At 43.6% G+C, this 10,945-nt stretch overlaps 1 protein-coding gene across 1 annotated transcript; it reads left to right on the forward strand.

Annotated features, from left to right (window-relative positions):
- The first annotated feature begins 821 nt into the window (after window positions 1-821).
- STOM (stomatin) lies at window positions 822-10,270 on the forward strand. Its single transcript, XM_042878649.1, has 7 exons — window positions 822-900; window positions 3,842-3,945; window positions 4,752-4,824; window positions 5,205-5,287; window positions 7,925-8,128; window positions 8,635-8,769; window positions 9,349-10,270. Exons 1-7 carry the CDS (start codon window positions 849-851, stop codon window positions 9,541-9,543), a joined length of 846 nt encoding a protein of 281 aa, XP_042734583.1. The 5' UTR covers window positions 822-848; the 3' UTR covers window positions 9,544-10,270.
- The last annotated feature ends 675 nt before the right edge of the window (window positions 10,271-10,945 follow it).

Raw genomic sequence — 10,945 nt, forward strand, 5'->3', positions numbered from 1 at the left:
TCAATTTGTATTGAAATTACCTTACCTCATTACTGGCACTGGCTTAGGCTTTCCAGTACCAAACTGGGCACTGGTGGCAGCAGATCTCCACAGCTCCTTTGCTCAGTGGTTGCACAGAACACATTCCTCCCATTTCAAGCACATTCTTCGTCTCTCATCACAGAGACGTTCTCAGCACTCTGCTTGCCAGAAGACCTACGCTCAGCAAAGAGAAAAGAAAGGCACGGTATCTCCTTTCCCCCGCACGGTGCTCTAACAGCACATCGCAGCAGTTCCATTTCCCTGCTCGTGCTCCGTGCCCACCTGGAGCTGCGTGCACCCACCTGTGCCCACCATTCCCTGCTGGAGCAGCTCCGTGTCCGACTGCTCGCCGTGCGCTTCTCGTGTGTCCGGTTTTGCTTTCAGGAGGACCATGTGCTGTTACAGCACAGTGCAACCTCCCATGCTGCTTTATGGGCGGATTTCTCAAAGTTAGGGGTTGTTTTGGGTTGTTTGGTGTTTGTTTGTTTGTTTGCTGTAATTCTGCCCTCACTTTAGCAGGAACACAGAACGCCCCAAGGCATTACCGCTCAAACGGAGCGGTGAAAAGGATCTCTTTGGAAGCCACTCCGCACCGTGAGGCCACGTGGAGCCATCGGCTCACGCGGACGGCTCCGCACCGCGAGGTCACCGGGCCGTTATCTCCTCCTCCGCATCCCCCCTCAGCCCTTCCCGCCCGTACCGCTGAGGTAACGGCGCGCGGCCCAACAACGGTCCGCCCCGCACGCGCCGGCCGCGCGGCCCCACCCTCGAGGGCTGAGATCCGAGGGTTGGCGGGGCGGGGCGGGCAGAGGGCACGAGGAGCGGCCATGGCGGACTGCGAGGCGGGGGGAGCGGCGAAGGCGCAGCAGCGGCTGCACGGTAACGGGACGGGAGCGGGGCGGTCCGCGGTCCGGTCCCCGAGTTGGTTGTCGGTGCCCGGAGAGTCGCTCTCCGGTTTTCAGTTTCGCTTTGGCTTTATACCGATTGCTTTCAGTATCGCTGATCGGTCGCTCAACAAAGTTGGCTGATTTCTATTCCAAAGTTCGCCCCGCGGGAACGGCGGTACCGCATCGCCGCCTGCAGCCCCGGTCCTGCAGATCCCGGAGCGAATTCCCCGTGCTGTCGGCGGGCTGGAGGAGTTGCGGGGCGCTCGTTTTCCCTGCTGAGGTTTTTTTTTGTAGCGGGACGGGAGGAGGCGGCGGTGGTTTCCCCGGCTCGGGCGGTGGCGAGGGATGCCCTGAAATAACGTAGCCGGAGCTTTCCGCGCCCGCTGCAACCCGAGAAGGAAGTGAGTTCTAAGACCACCATCCGCAACGGCTGCGGCCGGTAATCCGAGTTGTGGTATAAATAACTGCGGGTCCGTGTGGGCCCCGATGGGACACGCATGGCTCTGGTATCCTTGGGCACGAGCTGCGTTCCATTCTGTGCTTGTTATTAATATCTGACGGGTTGCTCTGATCCCGCCGTGCCCTGCAGCCCTTTCCCCTCATGTGCTGCTGGTTCTTCTGCGCGTTGTTTCGGAGGCCAAAACAGCGTTGTCGCGGTGAAGTATCTATGGACTCGGTAGGCTTTGGATGTAACTCTGATTAATTAGGCAAAACTGTTTTAGCTGTTTCCCCCAGGAAAAGATTTCCCGTAAAAAGCGTTAGTCACTGTTTGCTGATTAGTTGAATAACTGTCATACGATAACCCCCACAGTCATTCTCACGCTGTCCTGCATTTCATGTAGCAGCATGCAGATTCCTATGTGGTAGGGGTAGTGGTACAGAGCCTTGCATGCACTTAATGCCTATAGTGTTGTGCTCTGATCTGCTGGGCTTCTGTGTGCTCAAGAACAGGGAAGATGGGAAGAGCCTTTCCCATTGCTGTGCCTGGCACTCGTTCGCATTCTTGCTGCCTCACCGCTGTGTATTTGTTCACGTTGCGTAGGCTTTGTGGAAGAAAATACTTCTCCCATGAAGGCTGTGCCACACCAGGAGCACTCATGGGAGAGCTGCCCCTTTCACCTCCTGGCACGAATTGTCATCCTGTTTGATGAGCCAAGGAGTTATTCCTTGCTAAAGCAGCAGGAATTCTTCCCATCAGCTTCAAGGGGGTCCAAGGCTAATTTGATTAAAATGGTTTTAATTTTCTTTCTCCTTGGGGTTTATTTCCTGAAAGATGTGCATAATTTCTTGCAGACTGCCCAAAAATAAGATTGATTGAATTCCAAGTGTGAGTTTTGGATATATTGATAATAAAAGAGCAAGGCTGTTGCTAGTGTGCAGGAGGTGAGGAGCATTTGAACTGAAGCTATGGGGGTATAGAATAGTTTAGAAAATCAAGCAAGAGAGAGCTCACGTGAAGAAGGTAGAGGGACTGCGAGCTGAAAAATGGCTACAAGTTCATAGGAGTGTCAGGGTGATGGGGTTGGGCTTCTTCTGGTGTAAGCTGGGCTTTCCGTGACCGTGATAGAACAGTACAAATGAGTTGTTTTTATCATTAGTTTTTTCTTCTTAGTATAAATTATCCCTAAGATTAACAGTAAACCATCGCTGATTGTCGTTTCCTTTCATTATTGTAGTTTCCAGGCGTTGTCTCTGCTGTAGTGTCTTTCTTTCAGTGTTTAAGTTAGCTAATACCCTGTTGCAAAATGGGAGGTATTTGCTCTTTGTTCATCATTGCTTAATGCTGAATGCCAGCACATATCACACACATAACACCTTTCCTTGACTTTTGCAGAATACCTGGAAGTCATTTGTAAACTGTGGGCAGTATGTGTAGGTAACTTTCCATAGAGGCACTTGAAAATGGCACATGATGTTAGGTGCCTCACTGAGGGTTGTGGCAGTGGCATGTGAGCTAACAGAGAAGATGCTGATGGCCTTTGGAAGTTTTGAGTAACTGTCAAGTTCCTGCTGCCTCATGGACAGAACTTATTCCCCAGCACCTCTGTATTCAGCGCTACTGCAGCAGTTCTGTGGCACAGATTTTAGCCAACTGTGTAAACGAGGAATGGAAACTTTGATTCTGGTTCCTAGTTCTATCAATGATTTTTACTTTAGTCAAATATACTGTGGATCTCAGTTCACAAAGCATAGTTATTTGCTTTCCAAATTACTGATTTCTAATGACTCATCTGTTTCGCTTCCCTCTCTATCAGTGCATTTGTTGCTAATGCTGCATGCAGTCGTGGACACCTGACACAATGTGTGTGCCCGCAGTTGTTAAAATCAATGACTGTCTTTCAGAATCAGTGTTTTGTTTTATAATGAAATCAGTTCTACTTAGGATAATTGTTGAGTGGAGACTTGGAAACTTATTTCTTATACTTCGTCACTTTTGTTGTACTTTTCTCAGATCTGCATCTCTGATCATTGGAACACAAATCAAATTTTCAGTGTCCTGTTGCCAGCAGGTCTTTGCGGTATTTCCATCCCACTCCTTTTGAAGCAAGCGTGGTTCTGACTTCTGTCCTCAGTGAAGGAACAGGATTTCTGTTGCTGCCTATCGATAACTGTGCTAGAGGGCCTGGGGAGGAAGGAGGATTTGAGAGTCTGTGTTTGCACCTGTTAGCTAAAGGGGTGGCAGAGATGTGCGTGCTTTGTTCTGTACCAGTGCTGTGAACCACATCCTGCCCTCAGCCATCTTGTGCAACTTCGGGATAGTGCAGAAGAAAGCAGAACTGGGCTCTTAATGTGACTTGATCTGAACCCGATGAGTTTGGCCAGAGGAGTAACAGGAACAGCGGCTTATGCAAAAGAAAAATCCCATTGCAGTGTTCTCCTGGACAGGGGCTCTTTATTTTGGAAATCAGAACATTTCTGCTCTTTTCTTTCAGGCAATGCTGACACCGGTCTTGGGGTGTGTGGATGGATCCTGGTGATATTTTCTTTCTTCTTCACCGTTCTTACATTTCCTGTATCAATCTGGATGTGCATAAAGGTAAAACTTTTCACTGCTAAGTTGGATTAGAGCTTCAGGCGATGCAGTGCTTCCCAATTCAGTATTACATTATTCATTTTAAGAACAAAGAAGTCCATTTTCTCCTGGACTGCTGCAAACCCCAACATTTCACTTTGTTGATCTTCAAATCAGAAAGGAATTTTTGCACTGACATCTTCACAATGTCTGCCCAGCCAGTGCTGGTGTATGAGCTACTTTGGAATATCGGAATAATTCTAAGGATTGATTTCTTTAAAAACAAAATGAATTTTTAAGATCTCTGTATATGTAAATATCAACATGAAAATATGTAGGTAATGTTTGCATACATGACAGATTCACAGAGAATGTGCCATTTGTGATCACTTCGAGCTCAATATTTCCAGTTTCCAGCAATGCGGATACAACTCCTGCTTTGTTTTTATTAATTCACCCCATCAGAACTACAGGTGGAAAATCTCTGCTGTGTCACTCCCACTATGCTGTGTTTTCTTGTTGCCAGGATATTCCTGCTGGCAGCTTTCAGTCCCTGCTTGGTCTTGCCCCGCAGTGTTGCTTCTGCTGTTGACAGACAGTGCTGTAGTCTGAAGAATATTTCTTCTGGAACGTTTTCCTTACTATTCCTTTTGCTGTTTGCTTTTTAAGAATAAAGTTTAGTCTAAAATACTCAAAAGCAGCCAGTAGAGAAATAAAATGTAATGCATATTAGATATGAGGCTTAAGACTGTGTTGAGTCTGGCATGTGTAGTTTGTAGTCCATGATATGCCTCCGGAAACCGCGGCTGACATTCAGCTATTTGTTGCAGATTGTCAAGGAATACGAGAGAGCCATCATCTTCAGACTTGGGCGCATCTTAAAGGGAGGAGCAAAGGGACCGGGTACGTCCTGGAGAGCAGTCTTAATTTTTGTTCTAATTGAGTTGCTGGCAAAATGATCACTGCCTACAGATGATAGACTGGGGTCTCTCAGTAATTTTGTAACTTCTGTTGACAAGGTATGTTATTTAGAGGGAGAAGGTAGTAAACTAATTGTCTGTGTGCCTTTCCTAGATCTCCTTAGAGCTGAATAAATCGAGACTTCTCAGCATACTTTTCTTCAAATCTTTTTCCAGCATGAAAGCCACTGGGAAACACACTGCTGAGCTCAATACGAAGAGCTGTGCAGCTACAGTGGTTGGATTGAGGCTTATTTCCACAGCTAGTGCCATCTATTCTAACGTTCCATTCTCACATCTTCTTGGATGGGTGTTTTTCTACAGGTCTCTTTTTTGTCCTGCCCTGCACAGACAGCTTCATCAAAGTTGATATGAGGACCATCTCTTTTGATATTCCACCCCAAGAGGTGAGCTTGCGCTTGCCTTTGTATCTGCTAAAATATTTGCAGATTTTTCCACTTTATTTTTCCTTTCCCGCTCTCAGAATCGGGTAGCATGTAATTTTAATGTAGACTTACTGCTTCTATTTGTACCTGTGAAGCACACTGTGAAGAATATGTTGTTTCTAGTGAGATTGGTCAGTAAAATGAGATCCCTGCAAGATAACCAATAATGCTATCCTTTAAGGATCAAATAAGACAACTTAATAGTGCCTAAAAGCTAGAATGGGAGAGGTCTGGGTTCAGGGCTGCCAGAGCACACGCAACATCCTTCAGTTGTTTCTGTGAAATTCGAAAGATTTCCAGAAGAATCAGTGATCTTTTCTATGCCAACTAATCTGGACGTATGAAGTAGCTACAATAATGGCACAAAAGCATCACCACATGCTAATACTAGAAATTCAGTGGTCTACTCTCATATGAAGGCTTTGTGTCCTACTATGTACAGGAACATACGAGGACATCCTGTGCCTCATGTCATCTGATATCTTTCAGTTTGGAGGTTCTAAAGTACAAAAATGTATTTAATTTCTTGTCCCATTTTACCTGAACGTCTTAATTTCTTAGCAGAATCTTTCAACAGTCCATCTAACTGAACTAAGTGATGCCAACAGACAGCAGAAGACAAAATGAGCCTTCTACAAATGTTAAAATGAGCAATGCTATGTCGCTGATATTAACTGTGTCTGCTGTGTATCTGGTGTATTTTTCAAGACAGATATTTGAAGCAACCTGCCTGGTGCTCCTGTTTTCTGTCATGTTTGCCAGTCAGTTTATTGCTCGTCATTAGTTGTAGATTTAGACAGATGGCAGCTGTCATAGCATGCTCTGAAGGGTAATTGGTAGAAACCTAATCAATGGCAGGCACAATGTGGTTGCAGCTGCTGATGTGCTATTAGTGAAGTCCTACATTTTTTTCTTTTGACTCGATTAAATTATGCTTGTTTCCTTGTTTCTAATAGGAAGAAGCAGAAACATGTTTTTATTTTTAGAGCAGGACTTCTGTGCATGCTATTCATTCTTTCTTGAGGCTATTACAAAAAGCCCACTAAAATAAGTAGACTGGGAGCAGAAAGTAGGTAAATCTCACACGTACCACTCTCTTGTCAAGTAACACAATCCTCATCTTCTAACACAGGATTAGACCATCTTTGCATGGTCATGAGCATTGTTTCACTCTCCTTATAACTAAAATTTAAAACATAGTTAATATTAATGATAGCTTTCTGATGTACGCTCTTTTAAACCATCAAGAATATCTGTCCTTATCTTTGCAAGCACACCTTTTGTTCAATGGACAGGTAAAGTAAATCACTTGCATCGCGCTGTGAGAATGTTTGCCAGGTTGATTTCCTGTGCAGTTTGTCTGGGACGGAAGGATGGAGACGTCCTTCAGAAACACAAGGTGGCATTCGATCGAACTTTGGAGAAGGACGATGAACTGCCAGATAACAAGAGCCCTCTTTCTGTGAGATGCAGAAGTAGGGCTGACAGTCAAGCAGCTGTAATGTATTGCCTTCAGGCAGACAAAAGCAATTTTGTTAGTAGCCAAACATAGTTAGCATTATCTAAAATATCTCACGGGCCCTTTGTTTCTCTGGGCTTCGTTATACACTGACATCCTTTAATTACAAAGTTTTTGCAATTCAGTCAACTAATTTAACACAGCCAGTGCTGTGCTGAAGTCTCAAGCATTGGCCATTCCAAGGTTCCTATGGAACAATCGGTATTTGAGAAGTGCCTTCAGCTACATCCACACTTGGGATATGGGAAACCATCTGTGATGTTTGTTAGAAAGTGCAGCTGAAATACTTCTTTCCTCACCTGCTTTCTGAATAGCTTGCCTGCTTTGCCCTTGCTTTATAAACTGACACACCTGCACAGCTGTCTTGCTAACTCAATAGTCTTGTGACTGAAGTTAAACACAAGTGAAAATCACTTGTGTCCTATATGTGCTGTAATACTTATTACTACCCTTTTTTCCCTGTACAGAAACACAAAATAAGTCCCTCTCATTTATATTTCCAGTTTGTATTCTGAACTAGAGTAACATATTTTGAATGGACTGGTCTCATATACTTACCCCTGCACTGCTAGTGTCCTTGGAGTCTTTCCTGTTGGCTTGGTCCTTCTCTATGTACAGCTCTCATGTTCCTGTACAGTCAATCTGCTGCTGTCATACATGTGATATTGTAAGCCTCACTGAAGACTAAAGTTTCCCAGCTGAAATCATATGTATTTTGGTGTAAATTATTTCTGAATACTTTTCTGTCACCTATGAATTGCAAATCCCTCAGTGAGTGCAAAGAAGTAAATTAGAAATAACACCATGGCAAAGCTAGTGGAACTGATTGTTCACTGAGGAGCGTGCTGTTATTGTATTTAATCTTAGCTTGACAGAGCGAGGCTGAAAGGTTTGTGCATCCTTATGTAGACGTGTTGATATGCAGCACGCAAGTATAAAACATGGCTGTCATGACAGTTGCTTTTCCTGGGGAAAAACTAGGCACTAGTCCAGTAAAACAAGTACGTAATTATCATTATATAAACAAATATGTGTTTAGTTATATGCAATTATTGTATGTTTCTCCCATTGCTTTCTAGATCTTGACCAAGGACTCTGTGACGGTTAACGTCGATGGAGTGGTTTACTACAGAGTTCAGAACGCTACCCTTGCTGTGGCAAATATCACAAATGCTGACTCAGCCACACGTCTTTTAGCACAGACAACTTTGAGGAATGTTCTGGGGACCAAAAACCTTTCTGAGATTCTCTCTGATCGTGAGGAGATTGCACACAACATGCAGGTATGAGCAACGTGCAAGCATGAGGCAGTGCACTGAACAATCAGTTGTGCTGATCCTGCTGATAAATCGGAGGCCAGGACTTAATTTTACAAGTGGCAAGCCAAGTTTTGATTTGGAGCTTTAGGCAAAACCCTGCCAAGGGCTGTTGGAATGGTACTCAGTCTAATAAAAAACAGTGAGTAAAACAATAATAGACAGGAGGGGCTGTTGTAAGTAAGGAAGGGGGATTTGTGCGAGGAGGCGTATATTGCATCGTTATGTCAACATGCTGCTGCTCAAGGAAATGACACCACAGAATTCCTTTCATATACTGATCAAGCTTTAAGTCTTTGCTTACAACAGCTGTGCTTTTATGATCATCACAGCATACCATAAGTACTAAAAACCATTAAATTGGAAGTGCAGAAATTCTATGGTAATTCGTTGGCTTGATAGTCTTTCTTCAAATTTGGATACTTGCTTGCAGCCAAATATATGGCTGCAATTAACTGTCCTGCTTTACATAGGCTACACTTGATGATGCAACAGATAACTGGGGCATTAAGGTGGAACGTGTGGAGATCAAGGATGTGAAATTACCCGTACAGCTGCAGAGAGCAATGGCTGCAGAAGCTGAAGCTGCACGGGAGGCAAGAGCTAAGGTAATGGCATCAGTGCGTGGACCTTGTGTTTGTTTTTTCCCTTCATGAAGAACTTCATGCGGTGGTTTGGAGGATGAAGATTCTTTTCTATATTGGGTTGTGGCAGATAGGAAGGCAGGGTAGGATTTTTTGTGGATTTGGGTCCAGCCACTGGTTATATCTCATCCTGAACTATGCAGTTGAGATTTCATTTGAAAATGTGGAATCTCAAGTTTCTACTACGAGAACAAATCATGACCAGAACAACTTTGAGGTTATTAGCTGCAGACTGCAGTCACTTAGGAGCCAAACTTCCTTCCAGCTTTTTTTCTGAGCAGCCCTGATTTATGGGAAGTTCTTTGCATTCTGTTTTGTTTCTTCATGGGAGAAATGAAACAGCTGTAAAACTTTGTGTTGTCACCCTTCAGCTGAACTGCAGGAGAAGATCTTTGGTGATTCAAGCATTAGCTTTTAGATTATTTTCTGAAGTTTAATTACTCCCTGATTTTATTATTTATTTTGGTGTTTAAAGGAATATTTAGAAATGCTCAGAATTCATCAGAATGCATCAGATTTCCATTTCTCATTTTGCTTTTCCAGGTAATTGCAGCTGAGGGTGAAATGAATGCTTCCAGGGCCCTGAAAGAGGCATCTATGGTTATCACAGAGTCCCCTGCTGCTCTTCAGCTTCGTTACTTGCAGACTCTGAACACCATTGCTGCAGAAAAGAACTCCACCATCATCTTTCCGTTGCCCATAGACATGATGCAGGGCATCTTAGCTGCAAAACGCTAGCTGCAGTGGGAGGGGGAAAGGTGGTTTGTTTTCTTTTGCCACCAGTAAACACCTGCAGCACCAAATTGCTTGCATACTATAGCTTAAGGCAACATGAGCAAAGTGGAAATGCTGAGGAACATTTTTGGTTTTTTTTATACTGAGTGTGTGGTAAGATATAGATGTAATATTTGTGAACACAGACAATCAAAATACTTGAAATTGAAAACTGATCCAAATTAGGAGCAGTACCAGATGAGAAACCAATTATCTGTAACCTCGTGTTTTCAGAAAGTATATAAAACTATTCCTTTTATGAAAAGAGTCTGTGGTCCTGTAAGGGAAGTGGAGCAGCCCTATCTGTGTTCTTTTAGAGTACCTGCATGTGATGAAGTCATCTGATGGCTGCATGCATTTGTTCTCTAGTTTAGACCAGGAGAAACAATGGAAGCTGATGTAGGAGTGAGAACATTGGGTACTTCTGAAAAGCAGGCTCCTACTTTCTGTAACAGTTCCCTGTTCATGAGGAAAAATGATTAGCCAATGTTACTGAAATGAAACTTTCCACCTCTGTTCTGCCACACAGGAATTATAGAGGCTTGCTGTAGTTAATGGTACAATATGCTGCTTCTTGCTATGCCCATGTAGATTTATGACTCTTAAAGCACTGAAAAGTCATTGGGTTTGCTTTTATCTGTACATCTTCTCAAAAAACAATTAAAAGGAAAAAAAAAGCCATAAACCCCAATTCCTGTTTGTAAATAGACTTCCTTTCTTGTTCTAATTTTAAACATGCTTGAAACACTGCATTTTATCCAGGTCCAGTAAATGCTTCCCTAACTGTAATTAGTGGAGGGTGTTTAGCAGGAGGTTTTGTACTGTTTATATACCTAACAAATTAATGATTCACTTAGTGCTGCTTCTGAACAGACTTGTGCCATCAGGTGTGATGCAGAGGTTTACACTTAATACCAAAGGCGCAATCTTCAGTGCATGTAGTCCTGAGGAACAAGTCTGATAAACTCTATTCATATTTTGCACCTGTTTAGTGAATGTTATTAAAGATTAAAAAGGGAGCAGAATTAAAAGTTTGCATGAGAGGGAGGTTCTTTAGGCTACTGCTGTTACCCTGTTTGGCCTCTAGTCCTTAATTACTGGGAGATGAGAATGAAAACAAAAGCCCGGATCAGTGAGCGCAGTGTCCTTGTTCTGATACTGGCCAGCACAAGGTTGGTTATTTTTTTATCACCTTTCTGGGTAGGGTCAGTTCTGTATTTACAGCTATTATTACCTCTGCATTATAAAATCAATACACCAATCTGTAGATGTTGGCCAGTATTTTAGTTAACACAAGCAGAGCTAAGCTTTTGTTGGGGTGTAAACATGATTAACAAGGAAGTACTAATTAGCATCACTGTGTGCA

Source organism: Lagopus leucura, unplaced genomic scaffold, assembly GCF_019238085.1.
Source record: "Lagopus leucura isolate 7727_CA_CO unplaced genomic scaffold, USGS_WTPT01 Super-Scaffold_100022, whole genome shotgun sequence".
Lineage (NCBI taxonomy): Eukaryota > Metazoa > Chordata > Aves > Galliformes > Phasianidae > Lagopus > Lagopus leucura.